Source organism: Clupea harengus, unplaced genomic scaffold, assembly GCF_900700415.2.
Source record: "Clupea harengus unplaced genomic scaffold, Ch_v2.0.2, whole genome shotgun sequence".
Lineage (NCBI taxonomy): Eukaryota > Metazoa > Chordata > Actinopteri > Clupeiformes > Clupeidae > Clupea > Clupea harengus.
Genome location: NW_024880267.1, coordinates 2,360 through 25,002, shown reverse-complemented (window position 1 = coordinate 25,002; position 22,643 = coordinate 2,360). Strand labels below are relative to the sequence as shown.

Sequence of the window (22,643 nt, the reverse complement as noted above, 5' to 3'; positions counted from 1 at the left end):
AGGTAGTCGTCCAGGTTGGCACCGAAGAGCTGGATGGCATTGAGGAGCTGCAGAAAGACAAACACAAATCAGAAGAAGGCAAGTGTCAAGTGACCATGGACAGACATGGGCAGCTCAACTCTCTCTTGGGGCTCTCCTAGAACCTACTGCCCAGGTGTGCTAAAGATACCACCATAAAAAAAGTTTTTTCCCATGACAATGAATAGCTGCATTCCACCGGGTGTCATGAACACGTGCTGGAAAAACACAGCTCTGTTTATCTAACTAGGATGGCCAGCAGGATGACAAACATCCGGCATGTCGGCTGGAAGGTAGCTTAGACCGCCATTCGCCATGGCCTCCCAAAGCGTCTGCTGACCCACTGGCATATTTCCAGACTGCCTGCCCTTCATGGTCTATCCAGATGTGGGAGCAGGGCACTCGTAACTACTTTGAGTATCAGCATGCAGAGATAAAAGCGGTATGTTTTTTGCCCTCTCTGTCCCCCTAATATGAGATGGCGGAGAAGAGTTGAATAATTGCGTTGGGTCCGCTAGATTAGCCTGCGGTACACCGTGTGCGAAGGGCTGATATTTTATCTGCGTCTCGGAGCGCCTTTCCTCCACTTTGACGGAATGTGATTGAGGAGCGCGGGGAGGCTCCGATATTCCCCCGTTTTAACTTTGAAGTGCAAAGCAAGATTCTCTTCCCAAACCACTATCTGGCTCATGCCCCAAGCTTCATTCTTTTTTCTTTTATGAAAAAAGCCACAAGACGTCTTAATCCACGCTTCGAGGAACACCACCATGATATGAACGTTTATTTGGGCATCGCAGAGAAGCAGCGCAGATAAACATTTCAAAGCGAAGGAAGGCAAAGATGTGAGAGGTCACTGCTTTCAGACTACAAAGTATCGAGGAGGAGGCTCCAATTCCTGAGGGCATCACACACATGTGGTCTCTAGTGCTAGTCAACATGAGCGCATCTCTTGTCAGCCCAATCCTTTCCTCGTGGGTGGGAAAGTAGTTTATTCATCTCACAAAACACAAATGCTCTCATTGAGAGCGAAACTGTTCCCAGAAGGTTTCCAGTTGCGCGGAAATATCCTCTCGGCTGCCGGATCCGTGCTTAATACATCACAGTGTAACGGGAGGTGTCTCCAAAGTGGTTTGTACAGTTTGGGTTTCGTGTTGGGAGAACCACAAATGTTTGCATACATTTGGTATTTGGCATCATGTGGGAAGCGCGGAAACATGTGTTTTCGGGTGAGGCTGCACACAAAATACAATTCTTGGGTTATCACAACAAGGCTTCCACAGAGGGAAAGCAGAGACGGTTTGAAAAATTGAGAGGGGGGGAATAACAAAATTAAGCCAGACCCCGAACTGGCGGCGAGAGTCACGCCGGTGTAATGCGCACCAGTGCATTCACCTGGTTTCATTTTTTGAGAGCGCTAGCGTGGCAATGAAACAGCAGTGACCAAGCCGTGAGATCATCGGAAGCACCTCAGGTGAACTCAGCAGCCTTGGTTCCACCAATGGGTGAACAAGCAGGCTGGGAGGCTGAGGCCTGCACCCCTATCCTCCTTCAATTAGGACCGGGTGCTATAGACCAACACTACATACCAACACTATCTTCCATTGGTTGAAAAGACAACTTTGCTCCGTCGACAAGTACCGGTATGCCAAATATGTTATAACTTTATTTTGTTTATTTTAAAGGGAATCAACATCCCAATCCAACTAATGTACTTCTTTACTTTTTGAACCATAATAGAATATATACAGCACACTTGTTAAAGGGATTGATTTGTATTGCCAACTCAATTTGATTTAGTTGATTTAACGATCACGCTATGTCCAGATTAACATGGGTTCCAATGTAGATCATACACAATTTTGGCATGAAGACAAATTCCAATTATTGAAAGTGAGCAGGCTTACATGAACCATAGATACATATGCATCCGTGTACCATAGATTCGCCTGTACAGGAGAACTCCAGAGTACCTCAGGGCAGTTCTGCTCACTCTCAGCTGCTAATAATTTAAGGGGTAATACAGGAATCTACTGGGTTGGCTTTTCAGAGAAAGTTTAGTTAGAAACGTCTGTGCTGTTTTCTCGAAGAGCTACGGTGACCTTGATGCTATTGTACACAGCATTTATGTAGCCAAACGCATCAGGCACCGATCTGGTTAATGTATACGGCCCATGGGGTGTAACTTCAGGGGACAGTAGACAACGTGTGGTTAAAAAAAAATATATATATCAAATACATACACCCACACCATCACACGTTTGCAGCCAAGTGAACAAAAGCAGAACAGCCAGAGATTTTCTCAACCCACTGAATACATCATCGCCAACGATGATCATTATCGTTTGAATATGTATTTTATTCATGTGCTGATGGGAACGATTAAGAACTCTTCTGGTTTCCTGTCAAGGCGAGCAGGACCCCGGGGGCCCCACCTGACCCACTAACTGAAGTATGAACGTTGTCTGATTAAGCATAAACACTGGGCACTGTCTGTTCTGTCTCCACACAATCAGATTTGAATTTCTTATTGATTCCATGTGCTTCTCCACGCAAAGGGGACAGAGACGTGGCGACGGTCCAGTTGAACCATTACGTGATGACCCAGATAACTGGACTATAAAGGATTCTCAGTGATTTTAGTCATCAGGGCTGACGGCCAGCATTGCCCAAGAGATTGGCCACATGGGCTGACTGGATCGCTGCAGAATATCGGTCTTGCCCTCATGCATTTGTTGTTAGAAAGTTTCCTCTGAACTCTGGGTGTGAGGCCTGGTTTCCTGTGTGCGTCCACAGTGACAGAAACACTTTTGAAATTGTGTAGCTGAAAACCATAAAACCCAGTTCTAAAATGTGATAGTGGGTATGTGGTGTCCAGAATCAACTGACTATACACCAAGACAAAAAAAAAAAAAAACTATACACGTGTCAGAGGGGGGAACAAAAACACACAGCGCTTACCTTGATGGTGACACTTCGGCCAGTGCTGTTGTCATGCATGAAGACCCGCAGCATGTGTGGGATAAGCTGGGGCAGGTACAGCTTGAACTCCCCTCCCAGAGCCACCACTATCTGCTCGATCAGTAGGATGATGGTGTTCTGCATGGGGTTGTTGGGCGTCCAATACTCCTGCATGGACGATAACAAATCGATGTGTCACACAAAATGTACCAATGCAGCCAAGGATAAGTAAAGTAGAGTAACAGACAGTCAGAGATATTATCTAGTTTCCCCCAAAATTTTCATCATATTAATGATGGTATAGAGTTTGACCCAGATTCGAGGCTTGGATGGCCTAAGCGAGCGCCGAGCACTTAAAAGGGTCGAAGTACAGCCAAAAGTCCCGTGACCAAGAACGCTACCTCATCCGGCACGCCTGAAAATGATCAATAGAAAGCCAGGTGGACTTTCCCAGAAGTGGGTCAAACTGTGCTGCTTAGACGCGAGTGGGCTGCACAGCACGACGCTCGAGGCATGGACAGTTAAGTGGCTTTACAGGCCTCCGACCGGCAGCCAGACACGGGAAAAACGGGGATTAGCGTCCATCTACCTGACACCGCTTTAGAGGGACTCGGCCTCAGGGACTATACTGTCTGCCATTCGCGGGGTCTGGTCGCAGTTAGAGGGTGACCGCATGTGGAAAAAGTGACTGTTGCACCTCATAAATGCGGCCCATTCCGCCCGAGACTGAGGAGCGGTGGCACGACGGGGAGCCGCTCCTGTGCCTGCAGGCCTCAAACCCCAATTCTGTTGCTCTGGGAAGCATTATTAGCAGCCGGTGGCATTTTACATACAGTCCTCAATGACTATTCCTTTTGCTGATCTGGAGGCAAGAAGTACAGGGGAAAGAGGAGGAGATGGGGGGGGGGGGGGAGAAAGAATCTCTTTGTTTCACTACGACCAGCAAAAACACTGCTGTGGCCCCTTCAGCAGAAGTCAACCAAGGAAGTGCAGGGCAGTGATCCCGTAGGCTGTGGGTGAGAAGGGCTATAAAGTTTCATCCTGGCAGCCCATAGCAGAGCAGAATAGTTTTGCTCCAGCTGATCGATGCTTCGTGGCACAAGGCTGAGTTGATTTAGAAGCACTGAGAAACAGACGGCAAAAAAAAATTGGGGGCACAGGGAGAGGACGGAGGATGGGCAAGGGGGTTCACTTACTCTGATGAGGGTGAAGATGTCGTCCATGTAGGGTCGGATGTGGATCTTGACGAAGCACACCACCATCCCCATCTGCTGGAAGAGGAACTGCGGGGCGAGGAGGGGGAGTTCAAACAGACAGAGAGAGAGAGAGAGAGAGAGAGAGAGAGAGAGAGAGACAGACACACACAGAGAGAGAACAGGTGTGACCCAATACATTTTGGAATTTTTGAAGGTCAACCCCAGTTCATGCAACGAGAACCAACGCGAGATCTGTGACTTCTGAGCGAGCCGGTGGACTGGACTGTGCTGCTCTGGTTCGGATCCCACACAACTGGGGCAGGACCGACAAACACGCAACAGGGCCAGGATGCTTGGGTTTGGGTGCATGCTGACCGCATCAATACAAACCCAGGGTTATTTTCCGTGTTTATCAGTATGAGCTGTGACACATCCAGAGCTGGCTCGGAGCTAAAACAATCATGAAGGGGCTGGGTCAGCTACTATAGCAGCAGGGAATGGATCTGGAAAGATACTGACTCACTTTAATTTTATTTGACTCCGGTTTCAATTCAATTTAATACAGTCAAACTTGGTGAGAGCTGTGGTAACAAATCAATTTGATGTTTACATATCTTGCATTTTGAATTTAACTAAATCCAGGTCTTATCCATGCTTGTCGTTTGAAGGCAGCATGCACGTTAGAGATAACAAGAACAAGTACAGTCCTGTAACATTGGAGGAAATCACACAAGACCTGAGACTTTAATAAAGAGAAATAGATTTTTATCAAATCTTTTTGTCTTCATCTAAAACATATGCTATACATGTACATTGTACCCATAAATCCACTTTACACTGGAGGGGGGAAAAAACAAGTGTGTTACCTCTCGTATGCTGGCGTCACACACACGGATGACGTTGAGGAAGGTGGGCATGACCTGCGGCAGGAACTGCACACACTTGAGCCCCAGCGACTTGAAGATGAAGGTGACGGCCTGCACCACCATGGTGTGGTGGTTGGAGAGCGAGGGGTCCCGCAGGATGCGCATTAGTGTCACTATGGCAACCGCTGGGTAGAACTCGTCCAGCGGGAGGTTGCCCATGTTAACCAGCATCTCACTGGTGCTGTAGTCAGCTATAGAAACACACACACACACAGTCCACACAACCATTACAAAACCTCTCAAGCCCAAGAGAAAATAACTCACTAAATATAGGGGCACTATCCATTATCCATCGAATTCAGATGATAGCCTTTGTGGCTGCGGGAATAGGCAGAACACAGAGTGTAGAGTGACCTCAAGGTTAAACGACTCCGCTGTAACCTTGAGGACACGTATGACTGAGCTGAGGGCTGCTTTGTGGGTTTTTTTTGCGTGGTTTTATTTCACAGGCTGATAAAGCACACGCTCACCCCAGCAGCTCCTGGAGTACACACACGTTTACAGGGCCACTCAGAAGGCCGATAGAGTGAGTGAGAGAGGGAGAGAGAGGGAAGGAGAGAGAGAAAGAAGAGGCAGAGAGAGGGATAGAGCGATGTCTGGAGTATCAGTTTTCACAGTCCCCCTGCATGGGGGAGTCAGCTGCAGCCCCATAAACCTATTGACAGAGAAAGCGCCCACTCACTAACCTGCTCCCTTTTTTATCGTCTACTGTAGAGGATAAGACAGACACAACACCTGGCCCTTCACTCCGCAGGTTTGTCCAATTCCATCACCAGAGATCTATCTGAACCCTGTCATCCTCCCGTGGAATAACGGTCATGTTCTATCCTGTCCAAATCTCTGCTGCATATTTTCCCAGTCTGTGACAGGTTGCTAGGGTTTGTCAAATCCCCCCGGTGAAATACGTCATGGCGCTACAATCAGTTCTAATCAGAAGCTGCAATTCATTTCAAGTTACGTTTTTTTCCCCTCCTTTTTGGAAGGAAGTCCTGTTCCATTCAAGTGTACAGTTTTCCAAGCATATCGCAACACACAATTACATAATAAAGGAGCAGCCAGAGAAACACACACCAAGCCTGACCCGACTGACCCGAGTTTTAGACATGTTTGAAACAATGCTGTCCAATGTGAGGATGCTTTCAAATTGACATTTCTTGTATAGTCAACAACACCAACATACAAAGTGCTTACAAAAGAATGAAAATTCAAATCTATAGACACAATAATGCAGATGAACAGTACTGTGTATACAGAGATACACCCCCCTCCACACACAACCTCCCAATTCTTTCTGACACCGAAACATGTGGGTATATTTCTTCAGAAGGGTAGGTAAATACAGAGGGGTAATCGCGAGGGTTTAATCCACCTCTCCACTGTCTACAGTACTGGTGAGGTAATAAACACATAACATCATGCATGTCAAGGGGACCAGCCATTTGCGGCTTCCGAATCGTCCAGACATGGGAGGGCCTTGTGGTCTAAAGAGAGAACCCGCTTCCTGAGGTAGTAAACTTTACTGGATGTGGGGGGGTGGGGGGTGGGGGGAAACACATGTGACACATCGGGGCCTGTAAACCTGTACCGTCATCCCTGCAGCCTTTCATCTGTACCTCATACCCACAGAAAACCACCCCAAAAACATCCCGCGCTGCAACTTTGACGAGCCTCTGGGTTTTAATGTTGGGCAATAAGCGATGTCTAGTGTTGTAACGCCTGGTCTGGTAGCACGAGACGTTGTGCTCAGTAAAGAATGACTAGGAGGCCTCGATTCCCAGCTCCTCATTTTACACACAGGCCGGAGAACATTGGCCACCAGGGTGCTGTGGATGAGGGGAGATGGACGGTGAGAAAGAGAAGCATTGACAGACGGAAAAAACCCAGGTGGGAGAGAAGGGAGAAACAGGGACATAAAGAAAGCACGAGAGAGAACGAGAAAGTGAGAGAGAGAGAGAAGAGAAACAAGAAGATATAGAGATGAACAGAGCCAGAAAGAGAGACAGTAAAGGAGAGTTTCCTTCAAACAAACCCAAACCTCAAATAACTACCGAGACAGCCACAGTCGCCAGTCCCACTACATTGGTGGTCGTCTGGCGCACCACTGCCGAACGGAGGGCCCGACCGCAGGTAAACAGCATCTGAGAGCGAGGATGCCGTTTGTGACAAGTGAGATCAGCAGCACTTCCTGACCGGACATGACTCCCGGAGGGGTTGGCCGCAGACAGCACAGGATGTTTCACTGGAAGGGGGCAGCGCTGCTCTCCATGAAGCCGCCAGGATAAATCCTGATACGTCAGGTCGTATAGATATTCTGGTTGAGGTTTTTGACGATGGATATTCACCCCCTCGGTTGCCATCTCAGTGGTAATGCTTAGCAGTTGGTCCCTGTGCTCGGAGGATCGGATGAGGTGAGAAGCAGCTCTCAGCCAGGCCCCTCATCTCTTCCCCTTTCTTTCCTCCCTCTCTCTCATTTGGTCTCTCACTCATTCCCTCTCTCTCTCTCTCTCTCTTTCTCACTCATTCCCTCTCTCTCTCTCTTTCTCACTCATTCCCTCTCTCTCTCTCTCTGTCCATGGCTGTTAAGGGTGTGCCAGAGCAGGGACTGACATTCATCACTGGGTGCTGTGTGGCAGACAGACACAGATGCAGCCGCTGCTGCTGCTGCTCCAGATGCTGACCCCCGCACTGAAACCCCATCCCTCCGTGGGGAGAGATACATTGCTTCCTGCTCAGGGCCCCCTCTTTTTAAGGGGACCACGCTGCTAAAACTATTAGTGGGCTTTACGCTCCACACTGCCAATCGGACCAACTCTAAGAGTTTCAAAGCCTGAGCTGCAACTCAACCAGAACCTCAGTCGACCCAATTCCACTGGTAAGGTGTTCCCCTCCTCTGAAATGGTCTGTTTGCCAGAGCTGCGGTTAGTCAAATTGGGGCCCACAACCAAAACAGGCCTTTGTCGCCTGATTGGATGACTAATACATTGCAGTACCTGAGAAAAACACTATGCATCTCAGGCTCTGACGTGTATTCGGCTCAGGCATGTGTTTTCGATCAGGTGTCGTGATTAGGTTCTGGATTGGCGTTTTGGCACACACAACGCTGGTCATGCCTGATCCAGAGCAGAGGCCCAAAGAGCCTGTGTGTCTGGGCCTTCAGGGCAGAAGAATAAACAACTCATCTGGCTGAGTGCAGGAGCGGGGGACGGCTTCGCGAGGGGAAAACTGGGAATTGACCTCTGATGAGAGAACAGCTCTGATCCAGCAGTAATCCCAACACCCACACATACCTGGGACAAGTAGGGGACAGGTTTCTACTAGAGGCTTAAGATTTGAATAATGGCTGGGATTTCATGGGAACTTATATCTTTGTTGACATAGCAACTCCATAGATTCGGACTGGGGAGAATTAGGAGAGGACGGGTCGTTACGTGCCATTCTGAAAAAGCCTTTTTGACATTGTTGTTGACAACATTGTAACCCCATAGACTCGGACTGGGGAGAATTAAGAGAGGACAGGTCTTTACTCGTCATTGAGATTCAGCCTATTTTGGTGGAGGGGTGGAAGATAAAGGCATGTCAGACAGGAATAGGGTGTGTGCGGTCGGGGCAGACAAAGGGTGAGGGTTGAGGGTGTGACAAAACTTACCAGAGTCTTGGCTGGATTTTGACTCCGAGAGACTGACAGCAGAGGCGTCACGGGATTGGTCGATCATGCCAATGTTGACCTTGTGCTTGTAGGGGTCGAGTGCTCCCAGAAGCCCCAGCACACGAATAGCCTGAGGGACACCACATAAACCAGGGCGGACAGGTGTCAAATCTTTCAAGATCCTTCCCCATTTCTTCCTAGCACTACAACCATCCCTGCAGCATGGGTCAATGACTTAAATTGATGGTCCATACTCTTGACCTAGTCTGTTATGACACTGATTCATTAACACTGCTAGCAGATGAAGCTACAAAATGCCAGTAAGCACCTCTCTCCTGATTCCTTGGTTCTGCTCCGTCTTCAGGAAATTCAGCAGCACCTCCAGAAGCGAGGGGTACTTCCTGTACGGCTCCACCACATAACCAGTGCTGGCGACCTGTTGGCCTAGGGTCCACAGCGCCACCTGGTGGTAGAAAACATTAGTGTCACAGGTCAGTTGCATATTCCATCTCTAGCGCTTCCTTAATTTAAACAAAATGAAATAATGTCTTTATTTTTTTAAATGCTTCAAGTAATGTCCACACATTGGCATGAGAGCTGAACAAGAATCCCTAGTTGAGAGAATGCAAACTAGCCTCTGACAAAGAAATTGACTTCACAGTCACAAAGTGGTTTATGCTTGAATTACTTGGACTTCTGGTGGACACTCTCTCGACTCAAAGCACTTAAATCACCAGGACCTTATAACTATCCTGATGACAATAGCAGGGTCCCAACAAAGGATCTCGAACACTGCTAGGAATGCGTGGATGCAAACAGGGACACCGGAGATCCCTGGGTCACTGCAGTGGCAACCACTTGGATTTCATAGTTCCACTCTTGACAGCTTGGTGGGACCCATGAAATACAGCAATGGTCCTTAGCCAGCGTTTTCATACAGCATTTGGACATTTTTTAAAGAGGGAGAAGTAACTTACCAGCTATGAAATACTGAAATACACAGAAAAGCTTTTTAAAAAAGGCGAGCAGATTTAGATTTATAACCGGAGGCTCTGTGCTGGGAAACGGGAAAGATGGAGCACTCCAAAAAATATGATTTAGAGAGGTGAGGGGCTCTTAGGTTTCCAAATGGACTTCACACTCCCCCTATAAAGACCCAGAAATGTCTAAATAACGTGGTGTCGGGGAGCCGGATCATGGACAGGGGTAAGGAGAGCATACCTGTCTCTTGGCCAGGGAGGAGGAGTCCTGCAGCATGTCCATGATGATGGGGAACAGCTCGTCCATCCACTTCCTCATCTCCAGCCCGCTAACCTGGAAAACACCAGAGCCTAGTTCACAGACCCTCAGCATGCAGGCACACAGCCTAAACCAGAAAGCAAAGCATAGAAAACGGCCCTGCTTCTACATCCTCTCATAACATCAACCTTGATTTGACGGCATTCCAAGCCATCCAATTTACATAGTGTTCTCTCACCTTGGGTGTGCAGATTTGGGCATCATGCCAATGTTACCGAGGTCATGGGGAGACAACATACGGCTGTACATCGACCTATACCGTGGCGTACGCTGGTAAATTACAAGCATTTCCTTACTTAAAACATTCTTTTACAATGTTCCATTTCCTAAGTAACTGTACCTAAATGTTCCTTAAAGATGAAGTCCACAATTCGGTTTCAGTTTTGCGAAAGGTTGTTGACATTTGTACTCAAAAGCCAATCAACATACACCCCTCCCTTCTGTGCTACTGAAGCACCGTATTGATTGGCTGGGATTATTTATGGCTCGGTCCAGGCCACTATGTTTCTCATTTACAGCCAGTACTGTGTACGAACACTGGAGTGGAGTGCAAACACTGTATGGGATTAGAATTGCGGACACCACCTTTAAGCATGTTCCACCTGTTCTCCCTGAATGCATCCTTCTCCTTGCTCCGCCTACTCTCCGTCAGCTCCTCTCCTCAGCTCTACCTGTCTTTGGTCTGTCTCGCCACAGACGCTCCCTACTCTGGCATCTCCTGCACTGCCTCGTCGCTGCACTGTTAGCCTGCCTCTAAGCCTGCCCTCCTGCCTCCTGGTTGCTGCAAGGCCGTAGTTCACCTGATGAAGAGCACAGCTAATGAGTGAGTTCACACACACTGACATCCATACACTGACATCCATACACACACATACACACACACACACACACACACACACACACACACACACACAGAAAGGTTATACTGATAGCCATGTGAAGGCCACCATCACTAACCTGAGCCAGCTCCCCAATGGTGGCCAGCACACTGATAACCACTCCCGGGTTGGGGTCTGTGTCCTTCAGCTTCAAGATGAGAGCCTGAAAGACCACCAGAAGATTAGACACCAATGTAAATGCCCCTAAAAGAATGTGATCCCTTAACTTTGATTTAGCAGGCAAAGACGATCCTCTCAGGGACATAATTACACATAGTTTTGCTAGTGCTAGTCCTAGCCCAGTATATAGTCCATATATTACTCCATCTAATTCTTCCACGCACAAAGATGAGGGGATACCTTAAGGATGGGCTCCATGTAGGGTCGGATGAGGCGTGGGGCGTTGGACACCAGGTGGCCCAGCATGCGGGCGCTCTGCTCCTTGTTGCGGCCCACGCCACTGTGCTCCAGCTCCGTCAGGATCTGCAGAATCAGCCAGCACAAACTTAACACATGCCATATGGATGCCTGCTACATGAGGACAGGGGCTTATGGTCGTCCCCTTACCATAAAATGAGAGGATTGCTGTTCGCCCCCTCCCCCTACAGGCATACTCTCTTAAACATGCTTTAAAGTATCTGTCTAATGTTCTTAAACTGAAAGTTCTGCCAACAAGAATCTCCATATAAAATAAATGTATTTATTTGAACTGCGAGGTCTTGAACTGAAATGCTGAGAAGTGACTGCCATCTGCTGGTGGATGGCATGTAATGCATGCAGTGGCACAATTAGCTGCTTTTATTAGGCCAACCTGGATAAGCATCTTGCGCAGGAAGGGCATGACGAAGGCGGGGTTCATGCTGCTGAGGCGGCCAATGGTGCAGATGGCGAGCTCGCGGATCTCAAACACCTCGTCGTTCAAGGCAACGAACAGAGCCTGCAGGTTCTCCGCCTGCGCCAGGTGGGCGTCGAAGCGCTCGTCCAGCGAGGCCAGCACGCAGTAGCGGATGTCAGGGTCTAAACCGGAGGAACGGAAACAGAGACGGGTGAGTGGTGCGGAGTGTGTTGTGTAAATGTCGCTCCAGAGTACACGTAAACATAGGGCATAGTCTCTGTGTATGTGACAACACCGACAGGCTTGCTGCCATTCGCTAATGGCAACGTACACAGTCAGCAGTCCGAAAAATAAAGACTGTGGGAAAACTATACGGTATTGGGTTATGCTATGGTCATTCACAAAATCTGCACCGAAAATAACTGACACCATGAAACAATAGTATAACCCTGTTTCAGCCTAGTTCAGGCACCAACTAAAAGAAGAAACAACTAACAGAAGGTGATGAAAATGAAGCCTTTTATGGCGATGCAGTGCGGCTTATGCAACACTTGACATGGTGACACCTCCACGCGTCAGCGGGTGTGTGAATTATACCAGCTGTCTGGCCGTCTGGCCGTCTGCCCCCTGCCCCATCTCTCCGGGCCTCACCTGGGTCAGTGATGCCCACCACCAGCAGCTTGCTGAGCACGTCAGCCACCACCTGCACGGCCGTCTGGCTGACCACGTGCCCGTGGCCGCTGATCAGGTGGATGGAGGGCGTGAGCAGGCGCGAGCAGGTGCGCGCCGCCTCCATGCGGATCTCCTTGTGCTCGCTGTTCAGGAAGTGGTCAGCGCAGTGGCGCACAAATTGGGTCAGGGAATGTCCTGCAGAGAGAGAGAGACAAGAACCTGAGCCGTGACGGACACAGTGGGAGGACAAAAGCCTTGAATATTTGTTGGTCTTGAAAATACTTTCTTTGGTCTTGAACATGTTATAGTTGGAATGACACAAAATGTTGACTATAAGGTTGACCTTAAAAGGGTGCTGTGTAACTTGTCTCACCTTCAAACTCAAAGCTGCCGAGTGTCCGCAGGGCCAGGGTGATACTGCCCACGTCGCTGGCCTCGGGAATGTTGGTGAGGCTGGGCGAGGCCAGCTGGTGTGCCAGGCCCTTGGGCATGCCCGGGTGGCGCAGGGGCTTGTGCATCAGCACCAGCGAGAGCATCTTCAGCAGCCCGTCCTGGATGTCCTTCTTGAGCTGAGGGATCTGACGGCTCAGGTCATACAGCACTGCAGTCAAAGCTGGGCTGTATGGGTTAACATCATCATTATTATAACACTGCCCTCAGACCTGGGAGTGGCACCACCAGATAGAATATGTCATTGAAAAGAGTATTTATTTAGTATGATCCTAAATCATATATTTTTTTTAATTGGCTGTGAGAAACTGATCCAAACATGGTCTCACCTCAGTCCAACTGCCAACATGGGCTCCAGCAGCTCTTTGATGTCCTGCTGGATGGTAGGGCCCATAGCCCTGGACAGCATGCTGATGCAGGTGAACACCGTGGCATCCACCTGCATAGTCTTCTGTCTCCTGCTCAATTCATTAAGAGAAAAGGGTCATTAGGAACTGGCCGTCTCTAATTCCTCACGCACAAAAAATATGTTCTCTTCAACCACGTCAAGCACACAAGGCCTTGAAAACAACCAACAATGTGCTCATATACTAAAAATTGGATCGATACAGAATCAACAAACAACAAACAATCATAACCATGTCTGAGGTATATTACTTGTGGGCAAAGTCCTTGGGAGGTAAAGCAGCTTTAATGATCTCCAGGATCTTAGAGAGGTAAGGCTGGATCTCCGTCCTCACGGCCACCACCAGGAGTCCCAGAGCCTGGAAGGCAGCTGTGCGCTCCCTCTCCTTCTTCAGGCAGCCCAGCAGGTGGCCCATGGTGTCTGACAGGTACTGATCTGTTGGGTACAGAGGAAAACCTTGCATTACCACCTGGAGGAGATGTCCTTCGACAACAGCTGATTCAAGTTGTGAAGTTTGTTTTTATAATAGATGCCTTGAACATGACAATCAAGTAGACTTTACCAGTGAAAGTGTTAGGCTGGAAGGCAGCAAGTCGTGGAAGCAGGTTGAGAATGGTCATCTGAATCAGAGGGTTCTTACTGGTCCTATACTTTAGCACCCAGCGACACACCTGAGGAGACAAGCACCACTCAGCAACAACTACACCTTTACAATACATATTTTTCTGTGTGCAAAAATAAGCTGCCAGGCAAGAAAGGCTCTACCAGAAAGACATTACATCAGTAACACATGACACATTCAGTTGCACCATATTTAACATCAGTCACTGGCTTCATTTTATCATACATTTCTGGTTGTGAGAATGCTACGCCGTACAATTAAGCTGTTACTGCTGGGAAAGGCTGGAAGGGTCTGGAGAAGTATCACTAGCATTCCAGACACACCACAGTCACGTAGTTCACAGTAGATTAGCTCACCTGGTCGAATCGCTCCTCCATGAGCTCGCGGCAGTAGCGGCTCTCCACCAGCGTGTTCTTAGAGGCGACGGGTGCAGCCCCGAAGCTGAGGAAGCCCTGTGGAGTGCTGTATCCCAGCAGGCCCAGCAGGGCGTTGGACTGCTGCGGCTGCACCGACTGGAAGCTGGTGAAGGGCGTGATGTGGCGCGGCTTGGTCCCAAACCCCATCATTTCCTTGCAGTACTTGTCGTGCACCAGCTGCTGTTGCGTGATCTCCTCCATCTCCTCGCGCATACGCTGGGGATGCGGTCAACAGGAGCATGGTCACATATTGAACATGGAAACGGCACTTCCAGAAAACTAGAGCTTTTGGGCCAGCCTCACCTCTCCCTCCATGCTGCTGATGCGAACTAGCTCATTGAGGATCAGGAGGGCACCGTGCACACGGTCATCCCTGTTCATCCCCTTCTCTTTGGCCAGGGTCTCGTCAAAGCCTTTCTCAGCCTCCTCAAAGGTTTGCTACAGAAAGAAAAGGGAGACATCACACCAAAGGAAACTATTTCTGTTTTGACCCATAACATTATAATAAGGGTCAGCCTTTTTAAGGATTTCATTCAATATTCCTAAACTCAGATTTATGGCAGCCGTACTACAGACTGGCCCCTTAATCGTGTCTGTCCCATGTGAGAGATATGATAGGCAACATAAACTCCTCCACGGACCTTGTACCACTGTGGTTTCTGCATCTCTTTGGTCTCCCGCTGGGTGGTAAGAATCAGGGAGGCTCTCAGAGCAGAGACTGCCCCCTCACGGATGGCCTGCTTGGAGTCCCACACGGCGTAAAAAATGTTGTCAAAGAAAGGCTGGACCTGCTGGAAAAAGAAAGTGGGCGCGCTCACGGCCAGCTCCCTTAGCACCAGCACCTGGAAAACACAGAAGGTCACGGCCATGGAGAATTTCAACAAACACCACATTATATTCAATAAATCCACTCCCCATATTATATTTAATAAATCTGCCTCCCGCACTGTAATCCGTATACACTTCAAAGTAGCAATAAAAAATATGTTCAGTATGAATTGAGTGACACTTACCGCTGCATGACGCCTGCCCTCATTCCTGTCTGCTCCCAGCCACTCCAGCGCCCTCTTCACCTCAAACTCCACATACTCCGCAGTGAAGGTGTCGCCTGCCATGGACAGGTGACCCATGGCTTTAGAGGCCATCTCCATCACCACAGGGTCACTGGAAGGCAGCAGGTTGCGCAAGTAGTTCGCAAATCGACTGATCCTAGTGGCATTGCCCCCCTCCACTCCAATGAGGCTCACTGGGTTCATAGAGAGAAACAGAGAACATTAGGATGTCAGGGATTAGGGATGATTAGGGATGAATCTTGCATCAAAAGAGCAGTGATGTCAAATGAGTTTCAGCCTGTCACTCACCTATGGCAAGAATTCCACCTTTCTTCTCACTCACATCAGAGCTGGAGACCAGCTCAAATATGTGGTGGTTCAACTCATCATAGAAAGTGGTGGCTTCATCTTGGCTCAGCTAGGATTAAACAGATACAGTTGTCAGACAATAACAATCACCGTTCGCTACAATAATCTACACGTTTTGAGAAACGATTTCGTAAACAACAACTCCTAATTAACTATTCATTCACCTCTCTGAGCTCTGTTGTCACATAGTGTTGGAGGTCCTTTGCTGATTTAGCGCGGGTATCCTCATTGCGACTCTTCAGACCACTCACGAACTGCTGCAACACCGTCGCTGTCCCAGACATGACGGCAGCGGTGAGGCCGCGACCCGTCGCGCAGCCTAGGGATGACACAAGGAAGATTCCATTGGATACAACTTAAACTATACTTACAAACTAATCAACCCTGAACTGAATCGTTAGCTAGTGAGTTCACTGTTTTGCAACGCCACAGGAAAACCGGTTGACAGAAACCATAAACAAAGGAAGGACATCTCAAAAGTTATTAATGATGGGTTATGCTAAGCTTCTGGATATGGTGGGTAACTTAAGGACGGTGACTTCCAGTATTAATAATGATTTAGCAGTGCCCATTAAAGGTGGACAATGGGTTCCATATACAGTTTAACATAACACTTCATCAGTAATTCGATTTCAATTACAGACCAAAGCATCATCTCCTGCTAAACTCAGGCTGAGAAGCATATAGGTTAGCAAGACTGTTTTAGCGCTAGGTTAGCTCGTCCCTGATCTCAATTTGTCTTGAGTCACTGGGACACCAATAAATCAAAGCAACGGCACTCCACGAGAACAGTTCATGAGATGAAACAGGGTGTGCTTTTATTTTCTTCCTCTCGAATTAAGTAATACAAATCATCCATGTGTTCTGCTAAGCAGTTAGCTACTCTCATGCCACTACTAGCAATGCTAACCAAGTAATACATCGAGTGAGGTCAATGCAGCGTCTTTTTTATTTAAGAGCACTTAGAAACATATTTATGACATGAAACAGTCACATGCACTCTTTGAGAAAAAGAAGATAGAAATATATCTTACGGTATCTCTTTATTTAGCTAGCTACAAAACGGCTGGTGTATTCCCTCAGCTGCAAAAAGAAGTCATATGCAACAGAGGTGGAGTAGGAAGTTGACAACCAGACCTGAGTTTGACTATCCAATGGCAAACTAGATAAGTGATTGACATCTACATTGTCCACAGGAAGCTCCTGTTACCCGGAAAAACACAACACGAGCATGTGTGTTAGTAGCAAGTGTTGCAATGCCAATGCAGTCAAGCAAGGACTTAAGTCTGCCTATGCCCTATGACATTCGATGTCACTTTCGTTACTAGATCGCTGAATAGTGCACAGGCAGACGTCTAACATAGTTGTGATAACGTCTCTGACATAGTGCATTTGGATAAAATTATCCCATTCGAACTGCTCCAGGCATGTGCATATTTACCTAAGTTAAGCCATTACTTTTGTATGCATGCATATCTCTTTCCATGCTTATTTGTCAATTAACTTTGTCTATTGAAATATTTGTAATCGTCCAAATTCCGATTGGTTTGACGTCAACATTCACTGACCAATAGCGTTGAGAACATTAGAATTTCAGGAAGTAAATTATATCATTTATGCAACTTGTTTCTAAACAGACGATTGTACCGACCACACGCAGGTTTGTGGATAGGTGCCCTACCGCTCCAATCTGAAGACTTAAGTTTCGACTGACAGAGAAACCCTCTTCGTCCGCATCTGTCAACATTTATTTGAGATCTTTCTGGAATGGCTCAGGTACCCAAAGTTCACCTTGCGGGTGGTCTTGAAATATGCCGTATTTTGAATGGTATGTGGCAGGTTTCTGGTGCTCATGGTCCAGTAGATCCAGAAAGAGCAGGTACGTCTGTAATCCTTACTTACTAACGGAGTAGCTAATTGCGTCCAGCACCTTAATTGGGGTTATAGGCCGGGTATTCTCCGTGTTACTGTTGTTTCCACAAGATTCTGAAACTGGTAGTCATTCATTTGAAAAAGTGAGGGTCTCGCTGTCGCCAAGCACGCACGGCGGGTGGCGCTAGTGCACCAGTTTCTCTAACCTCGATAAATTGTGCAGAAGGCAACTTGGTATACCTAATAGTCATCTCTCTCTGTCTCTCTCTCTCACACACACACACACACACACTCGCTCTCTCTCTCGCTCTCTCTCTCGCTCTCTCAGCCCAGGCCATGGAATCCTATGTAAATGCTGGACTGACAACCTTTGACATGGCCGACATTTACGGTCCAGCAGAAGAAATATTTGGAAGATTTTACAGTCAGGTATGGCATTTAGACCACATAATGTCATGCCAGTAAATGTTACTACATTATCTGTCACATGCTTAAACCTAATTTTTGCCCTTTAGTCAAAGTGGTGATAGCTAAGAGATAATAGCTAGTATGGCACATAAAAGTCTAGCCTACCTGTAAGATTAGTGTGTGTAGTAGGCTATGTGTCTTCATTTGGTATTGTACAAGTGACGTTTTGAGTCTCGATGGTATCCTTATCACATAGGCACATTACACATACAGTATAGGCTTACCCACATTATCACTTAATTTAATATTCACTCAATTGTCTTAAATTAATTGAGTGAATTAAGATAATAGAAAATTAATATTGTCTATTATGTTCTATTGTGTTTTATGTTATTTCCTGTCTTTTTTGCACATACACCTGCAGATGGTTTTATATAAACCACTTGAGAGTTAAGACTAATGTCCAGATGTAGCATCAGAAACCTCACTTAAAAAGAATCACCTCTCTCACCATGTACTGGATTTAGAAAATAAAACCTTCAATGTGTTTGAATGTTTAAAGTGCTGCTCACCTGGGCCCTGAAGTGGACGATCTATAGGCTCAGCCAAGTGTACTCTTCCAGGCTGATTCACTTCAGCAGTTTAATGGAATCGATTCTGGAGCCTCTCACCCAGAATAATGTCCTCAGAGATGAGCCTTCACCCCTGTGTTCCTCAGGCTTCATGTAGGCCTCAAACATGTTTCTCCCATTTGAACACTAAGATTTTTTTTGTTCTTAGATATTTTTTATATTTATTGGTGGAGTTTATTTATTATTAATAGTATTGTGTGTACAATGTTGGACAGAATTCTTAAGGAAAACACTGGTTCAGCTCTGGGGAAAGCCATTGACAACATCATGGTAAAAAATCATCAATCGTCAATCAATATAACAAGCATTTTTTTTTATCAGGTCAAGACCAGGTCCAGCAGCCCCCCCCCAGTGCAGGCCTTTACCAAGTGGGTGCCAAGACCTGGATCGATGGATCGCAAGGTGGGTTTATTGTCAACGTAATGCCAGCCATTACAATGAGATTTAGGAGATTTTACAGTCTCTGAGTGTACATGTTATCTGTACTGTGTAATGTGCATGAGTAATATGGTAGAAATGTGTGTTGTTTCCATTTAGGTGTCTCTTTCTGAGGCAGTATTGTTTGCTGACAATAATTCAATTGACAGGTTGCACTGGTGAACCACTCTTAACTTGGTAATGTAGGGTATAGGCAACTTTAAAAAAGAACAACTGACCTTCATTTACTTGACTCACATTAGTGTACGTGGACACTATCACCCAAATTTGTTTGTAGAACTGTAGAATATGAACCTGTTTGCAAAATGAGTTGACTTGCAGATGTACTGACTAACCACTAGAGAGCAGTGTGGACCAGTGAACAGTGTTTATCCTCTCAGCGTTTTTAATCTGTTAATGTAAATCCGTCTTGCAGCTGTTAGGATTCAATGCATGGATTCAAGGTCATGTTTATACAAATGTAATTATGGGTATATTTATCACATGAAATCATTCAATTAACACACATACATCTTTGCTCTGAGCAGGTGGTAGAGAAGGCAATACAAAGGTCTTTGGATAGAATGCAAGTGGACACACTGGACTGTGTCCAGTTCCACTGGTGGGACTACAATGACAAGAGATATCTTGAGGCTCTTGGACACCTAGCTGATCTACAACAAGAGGGCATCATACGTATGTTCAGTCATGCAATTATTGTAGTAGTACTATTTTATTTATACAAATATATTCTTTTAAACACATTATGTTTGGATCACAATGTCCATTTGTGTTTCCATACATTCATTTGTTAAAATATGATAATTGGCTTTACAGGGGAGTTATCACTGACGAACTTTGACACTAAGCGACTGGAAGAGATTACAGGAAAAGGGATTTGTATCTCCAGCAATCAGGTCCAGTACTCTCTCATTGACCGCAGGCCAGCTGTCCACATGGAGCGCTTCTGCCTGGACCACGGCATTCAATTGCTGACATATGGAACCCTAGGTGAGCACTTAGAGACGTACACAAAACTCCCATAAAAAAAAGAGCAAGACAGAAGTATATTCTGTATGTATTTTTAAACGATGGTAATATATTATGTGAAAAATGAGTGATCGTAAATATGCGCAACATTAAACATTAATGCATTTGATCTTTGTAGAAGGACAAAGGTAGTGAGTTCGATTGGGCGTTTTGTTAATTTACATGAACACTACGTCTGAACCCACGCTATACATTTCCCAGAAAATATCTTGATATAAGTACAGAGAAGGGTTACAACATTTGACAGATCCTCCATCCAGCTCTCTGGCTTTCTCGCTCTTTTAACCCATGTGGCAGACGGGCACTCCTCCCTCCCCCTCCACTTCTGTCTCCTCCACCTTTTCCATCATGAACATTCTCCCTTTCTTTTCCGCTCTCTCTCTGCCTCTCTCCCCCTCCCCCAATGAAGGAGGGGGTCTTCTGACGGAGAAGTATCTGGGTCGCGCCGAGCCAAAAAGTCGGGCCGAGCTCAACACAGCGTCCCTGGGCAAATACAAAAATATGGTGGACATGTGGGGCGGGTGGGGCCTCTTCCAGGAGCTGCTGGCCGTGTTGGACACCGTCGCCAAGGGCCGCAGCTGCTCCATTGCCAGCGTAGCCACGCGCTACATCCTGGACCAGCCAGCGGTAGGCGGGGTGATCGTGGGCTGCAGGCTGGGCGTCCCCGGGGCGGAGCATATTGAGGACACGCTGCGCAGCTGCGCGCTGGAGCTGCGGCCCGAGGATGTGAGCGCCATCAATGGCGTGCTGCAGCGTTCCCGAGATCTGATGCGCGTCACCGGAGACTGCGGAGGAGAGTACCGCTAGTACTGCCAAGGCGAGCACGCAGAGAGGAGGGACAGGAAACTCACATGAATGTGGTGTCTGACGGGCAGGTGTGATGTCCAATCATCAAAGTCAAACACAATTTTATCTGTGCAGGTTTAGGAGAAAATCCATTATCATTTAGATGATGGCTGTGCTGTGTAAAAAGCTTTTAATTGTGCATGTAAATGTGACTGTGTGTGAAGACAGAGGGAGAAAATGATGCAAGACTGGTGAAAACTTTTTACTAAGTAACTAGCTATAAATATGCATTTGAACTGTGGAAATGAAATAAAACACTGCAGTAATGTAATAACCTAGACAAATAATGGTGGGAAAGGAGTAGATCAGGCCATCCTCATGGCAGACAAGAGGGAGGGGGTAATGAGTGTGGCAGATTGAAGGGGTCATCATAACTGACCCATGAGGTGTCATTAATGGGGATAACCAGATGGATGTATGGGACTGTCGAGAGGACTCTCCAGACAGCTATCTGAATTGATTATGTATGTATGTATGTATGGGGGAGGGGTATTTTAAAGAAAGCTGCACAGCTCAGTAACCATAGTAACATTGTCACATCTGCCTGGCCTGAGACCACAGAGCATCAGGGACCACCTGGAGCAGAAAGAAGAGGTGTGAGGGTTGACAGACATCACTCTTCGCGACATAAGCAAACACTCTGCTGTAATGTCAAAGGAGACATTTTGAGTGCAAGCTTGAATAAAACACCAAAATGGCAATCTTCACTTTCCAGATCATTTTCACACACAGCAATAAGAGAATTTTGAAGGCATGGTAAAAGCTAACATATCCTGAATTTTTTATAAAGCTTGCATTGCTTGAGCTGTTTCCATACACGTTTGTTTACCTTTTTATGTCCCAGAAAAATGTGAAAAGGTGCAAACAAAGACACCTGTCTGGTGCAGAAATATGATGTATACAATACATATAATGCAATACATCAATACTATATCTTTTATAGTTGAGCCTATAGTTAAACATTTCTTATACCAGAAAACACTTTTGTATCTTTTGAAGACCAATTCATCTTGATTTATCTTTTTAAGACCAGTTTAAAAGCATCTAAAGGCGTCTTCCTCAATTCTTGTATTGTGCTGGCCTATGGGCTGGAGGGAGGGAGAGGTGCAGCATGTGCATGCTCACACATGCTGCAGCGCGTAATGCTTTAGCTGCTGCTGAATTATTAACCTGCATGAAAAATGCACAGCAGGCCAGAATGAGAGTGTATGTTCTGCTGGCAGGGAACCGTTTGGTGGAGTGCTCTACCCTCAAATACAGTGGGAGTGCTCCACCCTCAAATACAGTTGGAGTGCTCCACCCTCAAATACAGTGGGAGTGCTCCACCCTCAAATACAGTGGGAGTGCTCCACCCTCAACTTTTCATGGCAAACTTTTCATGGCAGGCTCCCCTTTAACAATGACAAAAAAAGATTTGCCCACCCCGTCAACACCACTATGCTCATATGGTCTATAACCTGTTTTAATTTTTAAACAGATGCCCAATGGTTAAACATTTTAATTTCATCAATCAATTAAACCTAAATATTGAATCAGTTAAAACATTTTAATTTGTATTTGATTTGATCTGAGGTATTGTTTCAAACAGATCAAATTGTTGCATTCTTTGGCTCGGTTCATGAAGGGCACATCCGTTGTATTAATAACATTAACATACAGGCTAAATGGTAGGTCC

General features: G+C 46.7%; 2 protein-coding genes across 3 annotated transcripts; one reads left to right on the top strand and one right to left on the bottom strand.

The window, feature by feature from the left end:
* Positions 1–5: 5 nt before the first annotated feature.
* On the bottom strand, positions 6–16,886 carry LOC122131743 (serine/threonine-protein kinase mTOR-like; the record flags this gene model as incomplete). Its single annotated transcript, XM_042706406.1, has 22 exons — positions 16,778–16,886; positions 15,908–16,062; positions 15,684–15,792; positions 15,336–15,568; positions 14,964–15,164; positions 14,626–14,760; positions 14,263–14,538; positions 13,847–13,955; positions 13,536–13,719; positions 13,208–13,336; positions 12,802–13,046; positions 12,408–12,623; positions 11,733–11,938; positions 11,282–11,404; positions 11,001–11,084; positions 9,966–10,058; positions 9,073–9,207; positions 8,745–8,874; positions 5,039–5,289; positions 4,173–4,259; positions 2,977–3,144; positions 6–47 (listed from the first exon to the last, which is right to left on the bottom strand). Coding segments are annotated over exons 2-22 (3,276 nt in total), but the record flags the coding sequence as incomplete, so codon positions are not given.
* Positions 16,887–17,008: 122 nt separating this feature from the next.
* On the top strand, positions 17,009–21,669 carry LOC122131742 (protein tas-like). 2 transcript variants are annotated; one of them, XM_042706405.1, is made up of 6 exons: positions 17,009–17,519; positions 17,944–18,044; positions 18,977–19,057; positions 19,621–19,768; positions 19,910–20,083; positions 20,532–21,669. In XM_042706405.1, exons 2-6 carry the CDS (start codon positions 17,952–17,954, stop codon positions 20,927–20,929), a joined length of 894 nt encoding a protein of 297 aa, XP_042562339.1. In that variant the 5' UTR covers positions 17,009–17,519; positions 17,944–17,951; the 3' UTR covers positions 20,930–21,669. The 2 variants fall into 2 exon arrangements, with proteins under 2 accessions (XP_042562339.1, XP_042562338.1); XM_042706404.1 differs by having other exon boundaries at positions 17,009–17,622.
* Positions 21,670–22,643: the final 974 nt, after the last annotated feature.